The following is a 20899-nucleotide window of genomic DNA, read 5'->3' as shown; positions in this document are numbered from 1 at the left end:
ACAGTCGTAAATACATCTTCACTTCAATTAGCCGCGGTCAATTTATGATATATACCTGCAGTAAAAAGCCCTACCAATTTAGGCATTACCTGGGATAATTATGCACAAGAGGAGGTCCGACAGGCACGGTGCAGCTCAAGTAATTAGGCTCTGATTATACATCAGGAAAAAACATACGACGTGGGTGGATAATCAAAGGCTAATTGCTTGAGCTGCACCGCGCCTGTCGTACCTCCTCTGATTATGCACCACAGTCGTAAATACATCTTCAAACCAAAATCTGATATGTGTATTTCACAGGTTAGTAATAATCGCAGTCATGTCCTATGCTGACTCCTGTGTTCTTTGATAGCTGGCTACACTTCCACTGGGAGTGAACTTGTGAAGCTTTGGCTTCTTTGCAGGTGGTTGGTGAGAGAGATCCCCTGGCTTGCCGTACCCCCCACCCCCGGGAGTCTCCAGTCGCAGAATGTCCTGTGGGGAAGAGAGGGGTGGTCAATAGTAGACAGACACACACTTTTCAAAACACTTCCATCATCATACACTCCTGATATTATACAATAGGAATTTGCATTCAACGTACATCAGGCATGGCAAAAATAACTAGCTAAGGGATATCACTGAAGTAGCATACCCCTGACAGAACTTGCACAGATTTCTTGCCCCCCAGGTTTTCCTCAGATTCATCAGCTCTCACTAGCGTGTTTCTTCCCTTATGTCCATCACCCCCTCCTGTATAATGATAACATAGAGGTACATGTATAAATAACGGTCGGTCACCAGTCAACTTTCCGAGCACTCAGCCATGTGTTTTAATCAATGCACAACAGCAGGCTTAGATATATATAGCTATGTAATAGAGTGACAAGACGACTAAGTGGCTAGGGTTTCATACAGGATTTTTAGCTAGAGATGACGACAAAATTTGAGGGTCCCCCGGAAAAAATGTGGCGGAATGATTGTCTAGGGTGCAATTTGGAGGTTGTTGTGTTTAAAACTACCGTATAGATTAACATTTCTGCGGCCCAAAAATTCTACGAATAGCTGTAAAAAGACCTTCTGCGGATAATATTTCACTTTCAACTGTTAAATTAGGCGTGGTTAATAAGTCATTTGCGGATAATATTTCTCATTCATTCGCAGAATTCGCAGAATTTTTGGGCCGGAGAAATTTCTAGCTATACGGTATTAGTCTTAGAGTTCTCAACTGTTTTACTGCATTGTACATGCTATGCACCTTTACCTCGCCTGAAAAAAATTCACAAGAAGCAGAAAAGCTACTCAAATTGACCTCAAGTGTGTACAGAGCCTATGGTCCCACTATGTGTAATAATAATTATTCCTTCACTGTAATTACCCTCGCGCCTCTGGGTTTATACACAACCACTAGCTTCATCCTCTTTATAAAATCATAGCAGAAATCAGTTGAGCTATCGCGCCCCAAACAAACCAGCTTGAGAGAAGATATCTCAGATTTAATTGCAACCTTTGACCTTTGATTGCATTCTTCGAAACCACAAGATATGGAAAATTAGCCTTCTGTAGCTGTGTGCTCAGGCAATTAAGCCTCTGATTACCCTCAGCAAAAACAATGTGGGCGGATATTTACTGCTGAATCAAGGACTACCGTATAGCGTGAAATTTTCGAGGCACTTATATTTCGTGGATTGGCCTCTAAAAGCATTTCGTTGCACAATGTTTGCGGAATGACTGCTTACCGGAAGCCATGCCTTTAAAATTGTGCATGTTATAGCAGATAATTCTAATTAAAGAACAATTTTCGTGGACTTAAATTTCGTGTGTAGGATTGCTAACCCACGAAATCCGCGAAAATTAAGCCCCTCGAAAATTTCGCGCTATACGGTAATTGCTAGAGCTGCACCGCGCCTGTTGTACTTCCTCTGATTTATACCTAATATCATGACAACACCCACCTTTCAGGCCGAATGGACTGTACACTCGTCTCTCGGTGAGCACACACAGGGTGAGTGGTCTACGGAACAGCATCTCACGGACAACGCCATCACCCCCTTGATACTGACCCTCCCCTCCACTGCCTCGGTTCAGTTGGAAACATAGCAACACAGCCGGATACCTGTGTGTGTGTGTGTGTGTGTGTGTGTGTGTGTGTGTGTGTGTGTGCGCGTGCGTGCGTGTGGGAGAGTGAGAGATGGCATGCAGCTACATGTACATATAGCTTATAGCTTTGAACAGAATGTTTAAAGGAAAAGGATTGTCCACTGGTTTTCAGACCATTCAACAGACCAAGTCGTACACCTTTGTGGAGAATATCCTTGAGCGATATAAATGCCTGATTTGCCAAGACCTACAAGACCAGCCAGTTCTAGTTTCTTGCTGTGGACAACATTTTTGTGAGAGCTGTCTCAACCAATGGATAGCAACAAGGGGTCAGAAGTGTCCTCATTGTCAAGCAACTGGTATCACACACATTGTCAACAAGCAGCAAGTTCGAGATATCAACGATCTAAAGGTGTACTGTTCTAACAAGAGCAAAGGCTGCGAATGGGTAGGAACTATGGGCACACTAGACAAGCATATCGGAGTGGAACGTACAACTAAGGCAAAAAAAGGGTCCAAACTGAAAAAAAAGTCGCCCAGTGTCATCTATCCACTAGTACTAGCGCCAGCTATAGTCGAGCCATTAGCTAATACATGTCAGTTTCAAGAAGTACTTTGTCCTAAGAAATGCAAGAAAATGATAAGTCGAAGGAGTCTTTCTGAACATCTTAAACGTAACTGTTTGTGTCGAGACTACAGCTGTGAGCACTGCTGGGAGGAGGGCACCTATCACACCATAACGGGAGAATGTGGGGAGTTTGGACCGTGTTTCGTGCATGGTAAAGGCCACTATAGTACGTGTCAGCATTATCCAGTGCAGTGCCCTAACGAGTGCTCCAAGACTATCAAGAGAGAAGAAGTTCCCATCCATCGAGAGAGTTGTCCCCTTGAGCCCGTCGAATGTTCTTTCTCAGAGGTTGGGTGTGGAGAACAGCTGATGAAGAGGGACCTTGATAACCACATGGCAACCAGTGATCATCAACACCTGCTACTCATGATGAAGGCGTTCAAAGAACTGAAACAAGAGACTACACGTAAAGATGCTACACGTAAGCAAGAAATGGAACAACTCAGAAAAGAAATGAGTGAGATAAAGGCCGGAGAGGTATCACCCAAGGAAAAAACTCAGTCACCACAAATATTTGAAAGTAGCTCATATGTTGCAAGGAGGCAACCATCTCCATTTGCATGGCCTTCTCCAGTTTCTTTTACTCGACCTCCTTGTTGTTGTTTTAATTAGTCTATAATTATACGTACATGTAAGTAGTTAGTGTGAACATTAGACTAGTGTGTGCTGTGTTTTGTACCTTCTCTCTAGTATCTCTGGGTCTGTGATTCTTGTGTTGGTCATGTGACAGTGTACACCGCTGCGCCCGTCCCATCCTGGACCCTGCAGCAACAATTAACACAGTCATACATGTAAATTAATATGGACATAATCATTGCATGTATGTGACGGTGTGCCTGTAAGCGCACTTGTACATTGATAAAGAATACACAACAAGCAATTGATGCAATAAGAGTCCAGTAGCCCCAGCCACACCCACTCACCGCCCCCGCTCCCCCGGCCACAGTCTCATAGTATCCCACATTAGCGTCCCCGAAGGTGACATTGTTCATACATCCCTGAGAGGCAGCACACGTCTCAAACGCTCGGAACACCACATCCACAATCCGTTGACAAGTGAGTACATTGCCCCCGACAACAGCGGCAGTCTCTGAGGGGTCTAGGAGAGAGCCACTTGGTATCAGCACCTGAACAGGTTTCAAACAACCCTGCATGTGTGTGGGCGTGTGAGAGGTTAGCCGATAGACTGGTATGCCAACACAGGTTGCCATGGTGACCCACCTGATTGAGAGGTACGTCATGGCCGACCATGCAGCGTAGACAGTAGATGATGGCCGAAAGGACGACTGCCCTGGGAGCATTGGTGTTACCCTCTACTTGAGGACCAGTACCAGCAAAGTCAAACACAGCACAGCCCTAATAGAGAGAGTGATGCAATGTTATGACTATTATTACACTATTACTGCGATTACCTCGTCTGATATCTGTATGCTCAGTTTGATGGGTGTGCCGTCGTCCATATGGTCCTGGGCGTGGAGGAGGCTACGTCCAGTGGCCGCCTGGAGAGGGGGTAGGGCTTACCTAGGTCACATGACCAAGTGGGTATAAATCTCACCAGAGTGTTAGCTGCTATTGTCTTGAGCATATCCCTCACAGCCAGCTCAGCATTCTCCTGAATAAAAGCAGAGGACACACAAACATTGTAGTTTGGGTGAAACTTCGCAAAGTAGTAAATGTCTGCTATATATGAATATATCTCCCCCCCCCCCCCGGAGCCCCTGCATGTACCTGAATGTGGCCCATGTAGGCTTGCACCACCTCTAGTCCATATGCATCAATCAGTTCCTTCACCAGAAGAATACCCTGAGGGAACGGGTAATTTAAAAGTATGCGCATGAGACGCTGTCATTGTTGTAAAGAGTAATTTAGCTCTCACCTTTTGATTAGCTGCGACCTGTGCTCTGAGGTCACTGAGGTTGTCATGGAGATTTCTAGTACCGCTACACCCTGGATATTCCCCTGGGGCCATTAACAGAGCAGTGACCTCCTCTTCTTGAAACACGCCTCCCTCCACCAGTTTGAAGCTCTTGACGTTCATTCCCTCCTCCCACAGTTGACTCGAGTAAGGTGGCATGGATCCTGTGGGGGTGTGGTCAGTGGGTGGGACTTTCAGAGTACTAGCTTACCGGGAGTGGCACCTCCGATGTCGGCATGGTGACCCCTGCTGGCCACAAAGAACACTGGGTCCTTACAACCAGTGAAAAACACCTGCAGTGCAGTGCAGAAAGTGTGTGTATACAAATACAGTAGACTCTCACTATTCCGGCTCTCTGAAATGCGGCCACCTCGATATACCGGCCATTTGGTTTGGCACGGAATGCTAGCTATATGTTTTCTACACAAAACTCGACCTGAAGTACGGCCACTCGCTATTCCGTTTACCGGCCAGTGCTGGCTGTCCCAAATAACGTTTTCAATGTAATTTTATATGTGTATTACGGCCGGATATGATGTTTTGGGTGTGGTTAAGTAAATAAAATTGGATTACACTTAAATAGAGAGCAGAATGATTCATTATCTTTCATTATCCTCGAGACAAGAACCGCAAATCAGTGATTAGATTCGAGGTACGGTCTTTTTTAAGCCGCGGCTAATTATCTGAAGTACGGCCACCTCGCTATTCCGGCCAAGCTGCATGGTCCCAAGGGTGGCCGGATTAACGAGAGTCTACTGTACATAAATGCTGCACAAATTAAGAATGGGCAAAGGATTGGTACTGTAATCACTGCTTTACGATTCATTACTGTCAATCAATTTTTTACTGTACAGCATTGATGAAGTGCCCTCCACCTGGATCTACTTGCTAGAATATAATAAATAGCTAGACCACTGAAATATGTACTGTATCTCAAGCACTCACTGGGCTGATGACGGTGAGGTCAGGGAGGTGACTGCCCCCTGCTGAAGGGTGGTTGCTAAGTAACACATCTCCCTCATGTAGGTCTCCTTGGAGATAGCGTAGCTGCCACTGTACGGCTTCTTGCATGGCCCCCAGGTGTACTGGGATGTGAGGTGCGTTAGCGACAAGACCTCCATCAGGACCAAACAGAGCACACGAGAAGTCAAGTCGCTCCTAAATTCATGTGATGAGACCACTAATACATTGAAGTCATGTGATCGACACACCTTGATGTTGGTGGATATGGACGTCCTCTGTAGGACTCTCCCCATTTGCTCGGCCGTGCTCATAAAACGATGAGAAAATATCGACAGCTGTATCGTGTCCAGCTCTGGGCCGACCTTTTGACCTCCAGCCCCGCCCACTTGTATTTCTACATCACCATACATAGTAACAGTGGCCACACAGTCAGGCTCCACCAGAATAGTACTGCATGGGGGGGGGGGTGTTAGCGGAGTGTGCACAATACTCTGCATACATGTACGTGCGTACAGTGGTAGCCTTTGTAATAATTATACCCCTCCCAGATTAAACGTCCCAAGGGCTATTAACAGATTTACAATTTACATTGGACGTTCGTAAAACTATTTTAGTGAATAATAATTCAAGTTATGGACAGTCAAAGTACCAGTGAATGCCTCGCTTGTACATAACTATACAATCAATTAGCTTCAGTTCATACGTACACCACATAAGTGCATCTAAACAATTGACAAATTCTCAATGTTCTAGAGCTCTCTTTTCACCCTCCTCCCCGTCACCTGTTCTTGTCGATAATGATGGCCGGTCCTGTGATCCGATGACCCCTCCCCAGCCGACTCAGTAGGTAGACATCCGTGTCCAGCACACCTCCCTCAAAGCAGCACTTCGTCACCTGAGACAATTAATAGAGTCAAAACCACCCATCACCATCTCTACTCACTGTCTCTCTGTGTGGGGGGTCCTCTGTGGGGGGTAGTGGGATAGGGTGATGGGAACAGGCTCTAGCGGTACCCCTCACTCGAATATCGTCCACAACAATTGGCCGAGATGGAATAGTAAAGCCAAACTCTCGTTGGTACCTATAGTCAATCAACACATCACTTCAAAAATCGCAACCACTGTGGGTACAAAGTGTACACTTGCCTGAGGGTGAATGCTTTCTCGAAATCTCCATGGCTACAGTTACCATGCCCCTCTTTGACGGCTGGTGTACACATGAGGGCACAATCAGTCCTCTCGTAGCGTAAATGGAGGTAGGGGGTGGTCTCAATCATCTCCCTGGGGGGGGACCACTGACACTGAGGGGGGTGTAGTTCAATCTGTACCTTTGGAATCCTTGTCGCTCTAGCTCCACCACACACTGCTGAGTCAGCACATCAATCCTCGAGTCAATGTACTCAAAAGATTCGTCTACACAGAGCAATGCACATGAACAGTCGTACACACGTCAGTAATAGCCACATTGTACTATTATGTTGCTAACAGTATGATAATTTGTAGTTTTGGTGGACCAATTTGTGATCTTCTAAAAGCACAGAGCGAGCTCTATCACAAATTACGTTCAACTCACAACTTTTAACATGAACAAAATTTGGCATTTTCCCCATGCTTTTTTGCCGTAAATGGCTTCCATACACCATCTAATTGAAAATGGACCACTAGAACATAAGTTATGGCCCAATCGAAGACATCACATTTATAGTACCTACCTTTGTATATCACAGCACAGGGCTCCTGCGCCTCATGAACAACATCGGCCAGGGCCAGTCCATACGCTGACAGTATCCCAGAGTAACGATGAACAAACACACTGCTCATTCCCAGGCTGCGAGCGATGGCACACGCATGCTGGCCACCTGCACCTCCGAAACACGCCAGCTGGTGGCGAGACGTATCATATCCCTTGCCCTGGAGGAATCGACGTACATGTGGTTACATTACAGCATAATTATCATATATTTGTGGCACAGCTGCATTGAGGGGGGTAATTCACCCTTCCTGGGCCTAGTTTTGCTCCCCCCCCCCCCCCCCCCCAAGATCTGGCAGATTCATAACGAAATTTTGCTTATGAGCTAAAATTATACCAGATTGATCTAAGGCCCTTAAATGTATAAATTTTCACGAGGGAGTATGCCCTAGAGTTTGGCGTGCACCTTTGGTGCCTGTATACACAGCGGGGGGGGGGCCTTGCCCTCCCTACATTTTCAATTTGTCTCCCCTGACCCAAATCCTGGATGTGGCCCTGAGTGGTGGCTCATTTATTTGAAATACTAGTGACCTGTGTGAGAGCTCTGATTGGCCGACACATGGCCTCGTTGGCGACTCTCACGAACCCCATGGCCACTTCCTGTGATGTCATCGGTGTGTGATTTCCTGTTGCAGTTTCCTGTTCAGAGAGGAACTGATTAACTTGTTCAGTGAGCCTCTGAAATGCCTCCATGGTGACAGTCTGGTCGAGAGGTTGGTCCTCAGTGGGTCCAAAGATCTGAGGGAAATACCTGAGGGAAAATACAAACTTAGAAATCATAATTAGTTTGACATGTGAACATACTGAGGTAGCAGTCTACCAAGACAGAGGTTGGCATCGGTGACGGTGAGAGGACCCCCTGCAGTGAGGCACACTCATTGCTAGGTAACACCCTCCCCTCTCACTCGTACTGACCTTTGCCGTAACAGGTTGGTCCTGGGTTAGCTCCAGCCGACTCTGGACCCACTACAAACATGCCTGACCGGAAGAACAGCATTGAGCCACCTCCTGCAGCCACTGTGTTGATGTCCAACTACACGTATGCTGATGGTCAATATGACAAATAGAGACAGTACTTGCCTGTGGGGCTTGGATAGTGATGCCAGCTGTTGTGCTCTCAAATACATGCTCATACTCTTCAGCGTAACGGGACACATCCGTTGAGGTACCTCCCATATCGAATCCAATTACTGGGACACGCCCCTTCTCCTCACCATGGCAACCTTCACCATACGTTGTCATTGCATAGCCAACCTGAATGAACAGAGAGATAAGATTGAGATGAGAGAGTGTCCCCAACTCACCACACCACCTGCTGGCCCCGAGAGGATGGCTTGACTGCCGTTGAACCTGCAATAGGGGAAAGAGGTTGAGGGCACTGGGCTATAGGGGGGAGGGGTAACACACTTGTCCATCGGAGTAAGGCCACCATCGGACTGCATGAAGAGCACTTTAAGCTTCTCCTGAGTAGGGGAGGGAGGTGGGCCGGTGGGTCATGATTAACAATACACATAGACCATTACTAAACAAACTCATTGCACGCTCACTGGATTCTTGAATCCTGATGCAAAGCCTTGTACGTAACGGTAGATGCAGGGGGTAAGGTAGCCGTCAGCAGCAGCTGTGGGGGTCATGCACAACAGTTAGTAACAAGGTTATGGGAACAGCGACTCCTCACCGGTAAACCCTCGCTGTACTATCCTGACCATTGGCATCACCGCAGAGGACAGGGAGACGTGTGTGAATCCCATCTCCATGGCAACCTTCCTTACCACCTCCTCGTGTGCAGTGTATCTGTGGAGTGCATAGTTACATAGCGACGGTTATATAGTGACAGTACGTACGTGTAGGAGTGCATGAGGACGACAGAGAGACATGTGATGCCTTTACCCAACACCCTCTGAAGGTCTCGTCGCAGCAACTCTTCATTCAGTGCACGCCACACATGTACCTATACACAACAACTCGAGTTATAAACAATCAAAGGTTAGGTTGTTACTGACCTTCTCTCCAGTGGTGCCTGTAAGAGTAGGTGTGGTCAGTTGTAGCTGACAGCCATCCTGTGCGAGGATCACTCTCTCCTCTACTTCAACCACTTCCTCGTACAGCACCTCAGGGACCTCTATACGCTGTACGGGGATACATCATAGTAACAGTCGTAACTAGTACTCACTCACTCACCAGATCAAAAATACTGGGTCTTGATTGGTTGCCAATGTGTAGGAGGTCTCGGAAACCCTTGGTGATGACGAGGGCCAGTCTCTCTCCCTTACGTTCGAGGAGGGCATTGGTTGCCACGGTAGTGCCCATACGGATCCACTCAATGTGCGCAGAATCCAGTAACTCTCCGGGAGGTAAGGACACGCCCATCTCCTATAAAGGGGACGGTTACAGTTAGCAGGGCAGAGATCGGCCATTGTTCGGACGGGTCAGAACAGTGGCTGGTCTCCGCCCACAGCATGCACTATTAATCCTCTTACACCAACGTCTACATGGCATGCTACTTAGAACTTAACTAGAGAGACCAACCTCTTGCATTATTCTTCTGATGGCCTCTCTGGGTGCGTCGGGATAGTTAGCAGGGTCCTCTGAGAGCAGCTTCATGACTCTGACCTCACCACTCGGACATTCGGCATACACATCAGTGAACGTACCTCCTCTATCAATGGAGAACCGAAACATGGTAGCCATGCAGCAGATGCAGGGTGAGTGTCGACTAGATGATGGAGACTATAGCTAGCTAGCTTGGGTGGCTCAACTTTGTGGTGACGACCTTTACCATTCTGCACTTAGGCCGGAAGGTACTAGTTGGGCGGAGTCTAACCAAGGGTGGGGCCACACCCAACAAGGAAGGTACAAGGGGCGGCCATGCTGATAATTTCTACCTCCTCTGGCGCATGGCGCGGCATGCAGAATTACTGTAGCTACCTGGCGCAACATGCAGCAACTCCTCGACCTCAGCAAGACAGATATATCTATGGACAGATCAATAGACGGGCCAGATGTTCTCCCATCGCTTGAAGCCTTAGATCACCTCAATGACAAGTGTGGCCTAGCAAGCGCCTCTTTGCCAGCCGTTTAGGCCTATATAGTATGAAGCAGATGATGGAAACAAATTCACACTGAAATATTATAGTAAGTTTAAGAAATGTTCATGATCATGGCTGTGCATGATTTTTTACAGTGCTATTTCTATCGCTATCTGGTGAATTTTGTGATGTGTATACTGTGTGTATATTAATATAGGAAAACGTTGACACATCAAACCTGCGACTTCCAACGTGACCCAATTGTTCGAATGCCCCTTCACTGAATCAGGGGATCGATCCGTCGCATCATCTACCAACCAACCAACCAAGTGAGCTCTAACTGATAACATCCTTGTCCCCCTGCTTAATATAATATTATGGTTGTGGGTAATAGTTAGTCTCGCGAGCAGACTTGCCCTAGAGGGAACGTCTGGTCACTAATTGCAGCAATTCTGTGGCCCTTGCCGGAATGTTGTCAGTATCAAGCGATCAGATTTGACCACGTGTTTAGTGGGCGATAACACCCCTATTATTGAACATGAAAAAAAGGTGACTCTATAAAATATAGCAAGGCTATTTAGTGTTGAACCATACCTGGCTGCGAAGGAACTCGGTTACAAGGAGCTCAGACCCAAGCAAGAGCTAGCTAGCTGCGAATGAAAATATTTGTCTACATGTTGATTTGGTTAATTAACAAACATCTTGCACGTGACTACATTCCTCAGTGCCATGGAATTGCTGTAATAGTGTCCAGGCGTTCCCTCTAAGACAAGTCTGCTCGCGAGACTAGGCAACAGTGTGGTGTATGGGAACTTGGTAGTACCATAGATAAGGAAAAGGGAGGGGCTGCAGGATGTCACACAGGGGGAAGGGAAAGGGGAATATCCCCTTTCTAGCTCCAACCCCCCCCCCCTAAATTTTGCATTCAGGTACTAGTTGTATGACTGAGTGAGTGTCCATAGCTGGCAATTTTACACGCTAACAGGGTATTGAAATAACAGTTGACCTTTTTTTAGCTAGTTACTTCTCTTATTTCCCCCCTCTACTAAAGTCCTGTATGACACCCTGGACTGGAAACAGAAGTACCATCGAATGAACACATCCGCCTTACAACCCCCCGATTCAATCGAGGCTGTCTTATGCAAGCCAAGCTGATGCCTATTTCTACACTGTGCAAAATAAACCACTAGCAAATGTGCTTGTTGATGTAGCTCACTTCTATTTAAAGATCTTGTACAAGTTATAACTAGCCTGTTTACACGTTATAGCAATAAAAGATCCTAATATAGCAGTTTGAAGCTTATAACTTTACTCGAATGTTTCCTTCACTGGGTGTGGTCACTCGTGCATTAGCAAGTACCGGGGGGGGGGGGTCAGACAGGGTGAACACCGTTACGTAACAAGATTGACTTAATAGCCTCATTCCAAACCCATTATTCTAAATAAAGCACATTTTGCGTTAAAATGGGGTCTCTGTACCACAGCTGAGATTGTAAAGCAGTTCCAATAGGATTGCTATTCACACAGACTAAGGGCCTGTAGCTAAGAGAGATTCTACTGTCGATGACTCTCATCAGCTTGCAGCATCACAAAACAAGCAGGCCAGTTGGGGTAAGGTACTTTAAATAGTTCTATATAGTACTGGGAGACTTATCTGAATAACTTAATTTAAGTAAAAAGATTGCCTGGCTTAAAACAATATTTGTGCTGGCGTGATGTTGCCCCCCCTGAGCAAGTATACACACAGAATAGGGGGCTCACAGAATAGGCGTGTTATATAAATTGCTAAAGGAAATATGTACAAATTTCTTATTTTGAGCGAGTTACTGGGCAAAAAATAAGCGAAAAAGCAGATAGTTTTCGAGGCTTCTGCGTAGAACTACGAATGAGATGGTCAGTGCTCCACTTCGACTTTGTTTACAATCTCCATCTTTCCCATCCTACTGTTCTTGTGCAATACACTAGGTACATTGTTTGTTCTTGAGGTTACTCTAAGAATTCCCACAGCATGTACAACACATTTCATTAGAGCTTTGCTCTACTCACTTGTGTTAATAGGCCCTGCCCTGTTTACTATAAAGAGTTAGAGGATTGAATCAGCCACCCTAGGAAAGTGGGCTGAGCTACAAACTTTTTTGGCTAGGTTGGAATTCCGACCTGACCAATCAGATCAAGGATTGGCAAAACTAAAGGAAATAAAAAATGACAAGAAGCGTATGCAGCAGGACACATTTATAGCTAGCGCTAGTCAGCCTAATTATGGCTACTGTTAGCCAGTCAAGGAGCTATAGTAAGTTGAGTTGACTGCACTAGTTGCTGTGCAGCCTTTTCTTGATCTTTTAGCAACGTTCTTGGAGCAAGCCAAACAAAAATTCATAGCTGCTAAGTCAAGCGTTAGAACTCTTTTGGTTTTGACACTCACGTAATGACAATGAAACTTCCATTGTGCAATGACCTCTGGACTAAAGTGCTCAGACGGACTTTCCCAAGGCAGCTGATTCATGAGACGATTCATGAGACTAGTTTACTATATCAGCCATAGGTTAAAGAGGTGGAGGGATTGGATTATGCCTGGTGCGCATGCGCAAGCGAGGTATACGTTGTGTGTGTGTGTGTGTCTGTTTGTCTCTGTGTCTGTGTCTGTGTGCGTGTCTGTAGACTGCTACAGCTGCTCAAGGATCAATGAAGTTCAAGTAAGAGGCTTCTAGTCTATTTTCTTGGATTTGCTTCGTTCTTGAGTTATGCCTAGTTTTGCTTACTTGGAATTCCATTACAGCCTTTTCAGTGCGTAGCAAAACTTGTTCACGTTCAATTAACTCTGCACTAGAACGCTTAGCTACTGCTATTCCCATGGTAGCTGCTACAGAAGAGAGCTGCAAGGCTTTGCGGATGCAGCCATTAATTTTAGACTTAGAACTTTTGGCATCGATCGTTTTTAACAACAATCGTGGTTTATCATTACCCACTCCGAGTTTCCCTGTGATTCTGGATTCAAAATGTTCATCATAATGTGTGTATAGAAGTACGTTCCATTACCTCTAAACATTCAGGGCTGGTTGCACGAAAATATCCAGGAGCCTACTTCTCTAAGACTCAAGGCTTCTTTACTGTGATCCTAGTCCACAGTACATCCTAGTGCACAGTGCATGTATGTACCACTAAAACCCTGAAACAGTCTTGGGAACAAATAACTGTACTGGCTTTTTACTTGGGTGTGGTCAGTCATTAGCAAGTACTGCACGTGGCTCACAAACTAGGTGTGTTATAAATATATTATTGCTGATGTCTTGATGAAACACTGAGGGAGTTATACCCAACAAAATAGCCTTATTCATAGGGCATAACGCGGATAGCTTTCGAGGCTCTATTGTATAGATTCAATGAAAGCATCACGTGCACCACTCTGTTACAATCCCTCAACTTCAATGGTTTAGCATAGCCCTTATTATTGTTGCAAGACTTATGTACAGTGGTGAATGCTATCAGATGGCTCACAATCGAACTTTTATCTACTTCCTTCAATCTACTTGCGCTCGTTGTGACATCATTGTTTTACTGAGCATATACGATGTTATCCAGAGTCCCCAGTTTCTGGAGATTGTGTGCATGGCGCATACGCAAACAGTCGATACCAGATACCAGGCCCATCTTCAGTGCGGCCTGGTATCAAGGCTGCAGTAGGCGGTGACTCTCGATGTGGTTTTGTGGTCCGTTCACACAATCGTTTAGCGGGTAATTTTCTGGGGACAAAATATTCGTGGTTCAGCAATATTGAGACATTTTATGAGTAATATTTGTGTGGTTGGAGCTTGCACTGCAGGTAAAGGTAGGCAAGGTCACTTCATTCGTGGGTAAAATGTTGGTGGTCAGACCTTCAACCACGAAAACCACGAATATTTTGCCCCACGAAAATTACCCTCTATACGGTACATGTATATAGACTCGTGAATCATGACAGCCGCTTTAAAGAATTTCTTTCATGAACTGTTGAGCTGTACCACCTTTAATTAATCTACTGAATAATTTTATGGTGTACCTTTTATAGTTCAAATTTAATCGTAAATTTGAATTTGAACTGCTCTCTTCAGTGCTGTTCCTGCTAACATGCCTACACCATATTCAGAGGGTTATTAAAGGTGATGGGCAGTAGAGGACATTCCATGAACTGGCCATGATTCATGATGTGTGAACAGGGTTTCATCTAGGATTAAAAGTTTGGGAGGGAAATTTACGCACGCCGCAAAATGTTTGACCACTCCCACATTTGTTGACCACACCCCCTATTACATGCTATATAGTGCTTCACAGTAGATCTACTTACATATATGTACATATACGATGTGCAATATATTGCACATCGTGATGATGTCATTATTCTACAAATATTTGAGGGGGGGGGAAGATGAGCATTTTTAGGGGGGGGGGGGGGGGGGTTCACCCCAGCCCCCCCCCTGAATTAACAACTGTTCTGCAAACCCCACTGCACATTGTTATACCTGTGATCTCCACTACATGGAAGGCTAACATAGGGGATTTGACCATACCCCAGGTAAAATTCTCCATAGTTGAGGACTCTATCTTCAATTCCGAATCAACACACGTTTTTGAGCCTCAAACAGTTGTACACCTCAAAACAAGTTGTCTTTACTTAGGCAAGGTCAAATCGCCCCGCTCAAATCAATCAAATTCTGGGGGAGGGGTAGTGATGCAACATGTTGATAGGTGCATTAGTGCAACCAATGTGCTTTCAGTATTCCCTGTATTTTCCTGTACAGTTGCTAAGGAAGAGGTCAACGTATACAGCTCACCAGTGGGAGGAGGACAGTCAGTGTAGTGAGTGAGTGAGTGAGTGTTGCATGGGCTGTGCCAAGCTAGAATGTATAGGCGGCTTAATGTTACTATTATAAACAGGTAGTGTTTTTAGGGTACTAATTTTGGCGGATTTGTAGCAAATTCATTACCACAATTACTGTATAGCGCGAAATGTTCGCGGATTTCGTGTGTTAGCAATCCTACACAAAAATTAAGTCCACGTTCTTTAATTAGTTCTAGAATTATTTGCTATAACGTGCAAAGATTTAAAGGCGTGGCTTCCGGTAAGGTCATGCATTCCGCGAACATTGTGCAACGATGCTTTTAGAGGCCAATCCACGAAATATATATGTGCCTCAAAAATTTCACGCTATACGGTATTTGTCAAAAGATAGAGTTTTAAGGTTGAATGGAAAGTTTGGAGTCAGATACAGATGAAAAAAGGACTAGCTTGCTTAGCATACTCTCAAAAGTACCTTAAAGATGGGATTTTTAATTACATTTTATTATTAGCACGTACTTAATTTAGCGTTAATTACAAATTCGCTAAAATTAGTAGCCGTTTATAATAGTAACAATAAGGTAATGGTTTATATAACGTTGTCAAAGTAACAAGCCTGTAATAAAAGTCTTCCGTGTTTTCATCCCATTCGAAATAATCGGCTCTGAACAGCACTATTTTTAGGCTGAATGGGATGATTTAATGCTTTTTCAGCACCATAAAGACGCTCTTTAGAAATGAATACTGTATAACTTCTGTCCGCACAGTTGAATCCACCGTTTCTAGAAACAGTTGAAGTTCCAAGTAATGTTTGTTCATCAAACGTAGGTCTTCTGGCTTTGCAAGCATGACCAACTCTCGGAGTACACGAATATGCTTTTAGTGTTGCTAAGAGACAAAAATACATATGCATGCAAGCAATGATAATACATGCGGTACACAGTAGCTATACGTTATACACCTAGTGTACACATTTAGCTGTGTACAATGTTACAACTGGCCTCGTGCAGGTTGAATACTCACCTCTGTCCACTTGACAGTGTCAATATCCATGCGGTACGCAGTAGCTATACATGTATGTAGTGCTGTACACCTAGTACACATTTAGCTGTGTACAATGTTACAACTGGCCTCATGTAGGTTGAATACTCACCTCTGTCCACTGGACAGTGTCAATATCCAGGTTGAATACTCACCTCTGTCCACTGGACAGTGTCAATATCCAGGTTGAATACTCACCTCTGTCCACTGGACAGTGTCAATATCCAGGTTGAATACTCACCTCTGTCCACTGGACAGTGTCAATATCTAGATTGAATACTCACCTCTGTCCACTTGACAGTGTCAATATCCATGCGGTACGCAGTAGCTATACATGTATGTAGTGTTGTACACCTAGTATACACATTTAGCTGTGTACAATGTTACAACTGGCCTCTTGCAGGTTGAATACTCACCTCTGTCCACTTGCCAGTGTCAGTATCCATGCGGTACACAGTAGCTATGCATGTATGTATGTAGTGTTGTACACCTCTAGTACACATTTAGCTGTGTACAATGTTACAGCTGGCCTCATGCAAGTTGAATACTCACCTCTGTCCACTTGACAGTGTCAATATCCATGCAGTACGCAGTAGCTATGCATGTATGTATGTAGTGTTGTACACCTAGTACACATTTAGCTGTGTACAATGTTACAACTGGCCTCATGCATTTTGAATACCCACCTCTGTCCACTGGACAGTGTCAATATCCATGCGGTACGCAGTATAGCTATACATGTATGTAGTGTTGTACACCTATAGTACACATTTAGCTGTGTACAATGTTACAACTGGCCTCATGCAGGTTGAATACTCACCTCTGTCCACTGGACAGTGTCAATATCCATGCGGTACGCAGTATAGCTATACATGTATGTAGTGTTGTACACCTAGTGTACACATTTAGCTGTGTACAATGTTACAACTGGCCTCATGCAGGTTGAATACTCACCTCTGTCCACTTGACAGTGTCAATATCCATGCGGTACGCAGCTATACATGTGTGTAGCGTTGTACACCTAGTACACATTTAGCTGTGTACAATGTTACAACTGGCCTCATGCCGGTTGAATACTCACCTCTGTCCACTGGACAGTGTCAATATCCATGCGGTACGCAGTATAGCTATACATGTATGTAGTGCTGTACATTTAGCTGTGTACAATGTTACAACTGGCCTCATGCAGGTTGAATACTCACCTCTGTCCACTGGACAGTGTCAATATCCAGGTTGAATACTCACCTCTGTCCACTTGCCAGTGTCAGTATCCATGCGGTACGCAGTATAGCTATACATGTATGTAGTGTTGCACACCTATAGTACACATTTAGCTGTGTACAATGTTACAACTGGCCTCTTGCAGGTTGAATACTCACCTCTGTCCACTTGCCAGTGTCAGTATCCATGCGGTACGCAGTAGCTATGCATGTATGTAGTGTTATACACCTAGTACACATTTAGCTGTGTACAATGTTACAACTGGCCTCATGCCGGTTAAATACTCACCTCTGTCCACTTGCCAGTGTCAATATCCAGGTTGAATACTCACCTCTGTCCACTGGACAGTGTCAATATCCATGCGGTACACAGTATAGCTATACATGTATGTAGTGTTGTACACCTATAGTACACATTTAGCTGTGTACAATGTTACAACTGGCCTCATGCAGGCAGTGTCATTATCAAGTATCCACATGTTCCCCAGTTTCAATGTCATTTAACTTCTTAAATACTGTGCACTCGAGCTTGTATATATTGCCTGTATACTGTGTATACTGCTATTCAGGCAACATTATTTTATCGAAAATAAACTTTTTGTGGCATTGACAGCTGAAACAAAATTCCAACTTGTCTTTCATGCAAGAGATAGCTGTCTGCAAGACTGACAGTAGCAACTTTCCTCAGGGCTGCATTCTTGAAAACATACCATAACATTTTAGCAGCCGTTTTCATAATTTTTTATGCATAATTATAAGCCAACGTTTTGGCTTCTGTGGCTTCTGTGTACGTGCACAAGAAACGATTGGCTTTGTTTCTGCCTATAAATAGCTGTCGTACGACGCCCACAGAACAGAAACTTTTATATGGCCCCTACTATAAGGCGTATACATGCAGGATGTGTACGTAAGTAATATAATAGTATACTTACCGAGACAGTTCTCAGTATGTAACATTAGAGGAGGTTGGGCGTGCTTGCACCGTCTGAAGTATGGACATTTTATTGATTAAGTCCGAGAGACAATGGCTGTAGAGCCCTCAAAATAAAATTTAATGTTCGCGGTAGTAAATTCCGAAACTACGCCCATCAACAGTCGTATAAATACCGGTGCATGGGAGTTTCTCCTAGTTTAATTTTCGCGTTGACTATTTTGCCTTCGTGAAAGGTTTTGTTCCAAAAGCTTCGTTGTCGAACAATAATTATAGCTAGTCGTATACGAGGTCAATAGTACTATGTTGCATACATGTACAGCTTAAATAATTGCAATGCACACTATAATCTAGCACCCGTGTCACAATTGATGGAAGACGTTGACTTTCATCTTTGATCTCCATCAATATCTCTGTGAATCTGGTTGTATAAACAGAGATTATTGGAGTGATATGCTCTATAGGATTTATACATGGAGTGATATGCTCTATAGGATTTATAAATGGCGCTGTTTCTTTGCTGCTCCATAACGGGAAAGGGGGTTGAGCTACCATTGTGTGAGGGGGCAGTTCTGCCAAGGAGCAGGTTGGATCTGGTACATATACAGTCGGCCACAGAAAAAAGATTACGCCACAATTATAACTAATTTTAGCCCATCTGCACAATGTATAGTGTATACAGCTTTTTCTTCGATCTCCCAGCAGTGGACCCGGTCCGGTGATGGAATTTGGAGTATACGTATAGCCCAACACTGGTATGCTATCGCGCGCATGGTTAGGTGCTTTCTTTTTGATTGCCACAGGTTCTTGGATGCTTAAGCAACTACATACCAAGTATGTGTACAATGAATCAGGGAGATGGATCAATGCATGCATTAAATCGTATGTTGTTTCTCTGTCTGTTTAATATCTTAACCATATAACCCTAATAATTTATACTTTTTCAAATTTTGATGTGATCTCTGTAAAGACTGTACAACATTGACAATCGTTGCCATAGTCACAGCATAATCTACATGGTCGCATGCAGGCAGGCTCGGCTTGCATGCTGTCTTCACAACTCTCCTTTAGACATAATTACATGCATAATTATAGTGGAGTACACAATTGCTGAATTTCTATTATTACAACTGTACATACAATTTTTCCTGCGCAGACATACCCTTAAAACAAGAGGTTGGTCATTTAAATACTACACGAGGAACGTGACCCACAATAGGACTGGACAAAGCTTCCACTATATCTTCCACTATATATCTTCCCAGCTTTTCTCTTCCTTCATTAAGTTATTCCTTCAAACCTTCATGATAGCATTTGTCATGCAGGAGATTGTTGTTCCATTCTTTGCCAATGCTCTCGATAGTAGCTGTGACTCACTGTTTCGGAGGCTCTGGAATGTGTCAGTAACTATAGTTATATGCCACAAATTGATGTTTACTCTACAATCTACGAGCCGTATTCTTTAATATTTCTGTTGACAAGCGCCCGACTTGGTGGTTATAGCTTCTTGATCCAACTTATAATATTGGTCAAACTACTAGCATTTGTTTGGGTGTCACACTGACTCCTTTTGCAATTCTTCGAAAAATCAATTTGCCTGCCTCCAGTTTAATTAATTGTAATCGGGGGGGGGGGCTAAGCAATTAATTAAAATACATAGAAATGATAATAGAAATGATAATAGAATGAGAAACAACAGAAATGCATTGAGGGCATGTTGCTGTGATTTGTTTCATATTTGAGATTAGAGTCGATATGTAGATCTCTTCATCGGTGTTTTCGTCGCCGGTATATTTGCCTCCTCGCTCGTTTCCTCAGAGCTGGAGTGTGACAAAGGCCCGGCCCGGGTGGCGAGTGAGGGATGCCTGCCACTGCATAAACGATTAGCTAGGGGAGTGCAATAACATAGAGCGTGTTTTATGTTGCCCTGCATGGGGCAGTCACACCCTGAGGTGGAATTATTACTTGCTGATCATAATTCATATCTTCCAGTGAATGGAGAACCGTGCAGGGTTCACTTCACTGGCCTAAGTATATAAGAAATCAAAATGCAGAATGAAAATAATGGACCATGACAGAATAAAATTGGCTAGTTCAGTTCTGCCCCAGAACGGGCGCCTGCGGTGGGAGGAATGCGTGCAATAATATAGAGCGTGTTTTATGTTGCCCTGGGGTGGAATTATATAACTTGATTATAAATACAGAACCTATTCATTAAACAAACCAATGTGTATAGACGTGATCCGCGATTTTTGATCGCTTTCCCCATGACTTTTCTCCTTGAGAAATGGTTCGGTTCGAATACTTTTGTGCATTATACTTTCTTTCCTCTCGCGTACTTTTTGTCTTATTTGATTAAGCCTAACCTTGAGTGCAGGGTTTACTTCACTGGCCTAAGTATAAATTGTAAGAAATCAAAATGCAGAATGATGATAACACAAGAAGTGATAAAATAATGGGCCATGACAGAATAAAATTGGCTAGTTCAGTTCTGCCCCAGAACGGGGGTTGAGTCAGTTAATACCGGGGC

General features: G+C 44.3%; 3 protein-coding genes across 6 annotated transcripts in view; 2 read left to right on the top strand and 1 right to left on the bottom strand.

Moving 5' to 3' along the window:
* Positions 1-249: 249 nt before the first annotated feature.
* Positions 250-10125, bottom strand: LOC135346842 (5-oxoprolinase-like). Its single transcript, XM_064544595.1, has 30 exons — positions 9865-10125; positions 9517-9708; positions 9339-9464; positions 9180-9286; positions 9014-9129; positions 8883-8956; positions 8743-8798; positions 8640-8685; positions 8416-8589; positions 8251-8368; positions 8140-8194; positions 7867-8086; positions 7298-7496; positions 6914-6998; positions 6732-6866; positions 6529-6667; positions 6368-6480; positions 5834-6035; positions 5568-5780; positions 4834-4915; positions 4584-4786; positions 4436-4510; positions 4263-4319; positions 4120-4206; positions 3929-4063; positions 3631-3855; positions 3387-3469; positions 1935-2095; positions 635-732; positions 250-474 (listed from the first exon to the last, which is right to left on the bottom strand). The coding sequence occupies exons 1-30, from the start codon at positions 10024-10026 to the stop codon at positions 325-327; spliced, it is 3888 nt and encodes a 1295-aa protein (XP_064400665.1). The 5' UTR covers positions 10027-10125; the 3' UTR covers positions 250-324.
* LOC135345994 (TNF receptor-associated factor 4-like) lies at positions 2187-3319 on the top strand. The gene has a single exon (XM_064543463.1). The coding sequence runs from the start codon at positions 2216-2218 to the stop codon at positions 3317-3319; it is 1104 nt and encodes a 367-aa protein (XP_064399533.1). The 5' UTR covers positions 2187-2215.
* A 51-nt stretch (positions 10126-10176) lies between the features above and the next one.
* Positions 10177-20899, top strand: part of LOC135346856 (uncharacterized) — a 42446-nt gene continuing 31723 nt past the window's right edge. For 2 of the 4 annotated variants that reach the window (XM_064544614.1, XM_064544615.1), the window contains exons 1-3: positions 10177-10470; positions 10582-10693; positions 15140-15201. The gene's annotated coding sequence lies outside the window, so the exon portion shown is untranslated. The remainder of the gene's footprint in view (positions 10471-10581; positions 10694-15139; positions 15202-20899) is intronic. The other 2 variants (XM_064544613.1, XM_064544612.1) reach the window with 2 other exon arrangements.

This window comes from Halichondria panicea, chromosome 13, assembly GCF_963675165.1.
Source record: "Halichondria panicea chromosome 13, odHalPani1.1, whole genome shotgun sequence".
NCBI lineage: Eukaryota > Metazoa > Porifera > Demospongiae > Suberitida > Halichondriidae > Halichondria > Halichondria panicea.
The sequence above is the reverse complement of the archived record's forward strand: the minus strand, read 5'-3'. Positions and strand labels throughout refer to the sequence as shown.

Coding starts and splice junctions, on each gene's coding strand:
- LOC135346842 (XM_064544595.1), bottom strand. CDS start 10,026: ATGGCTACCATGTTTCGGTTCTCCATTGATAGAGGAGGTACGTTCACT. Junction 8,686..8,742: donor GGCCTTACTCCGATGGACAA/GTGTGTTACCCC, acceptor CCCCTATTGCAG/GTTCAACGGCAGTCAAGCCA. Junction 7,497..7,866: donor CAATCAGAGCTCTCACACAG/GTCACTAGTATT, acceptor CGATTCCTCCAG/GGCAAGGGATATGATACGTC.
- LOC135345994 (XM_064543463.1), top strand. CDS start 2,216: ATGTTTAAAGGAAAAGGATTGTCCACTGGTTTTCAGACCATTCAACAG.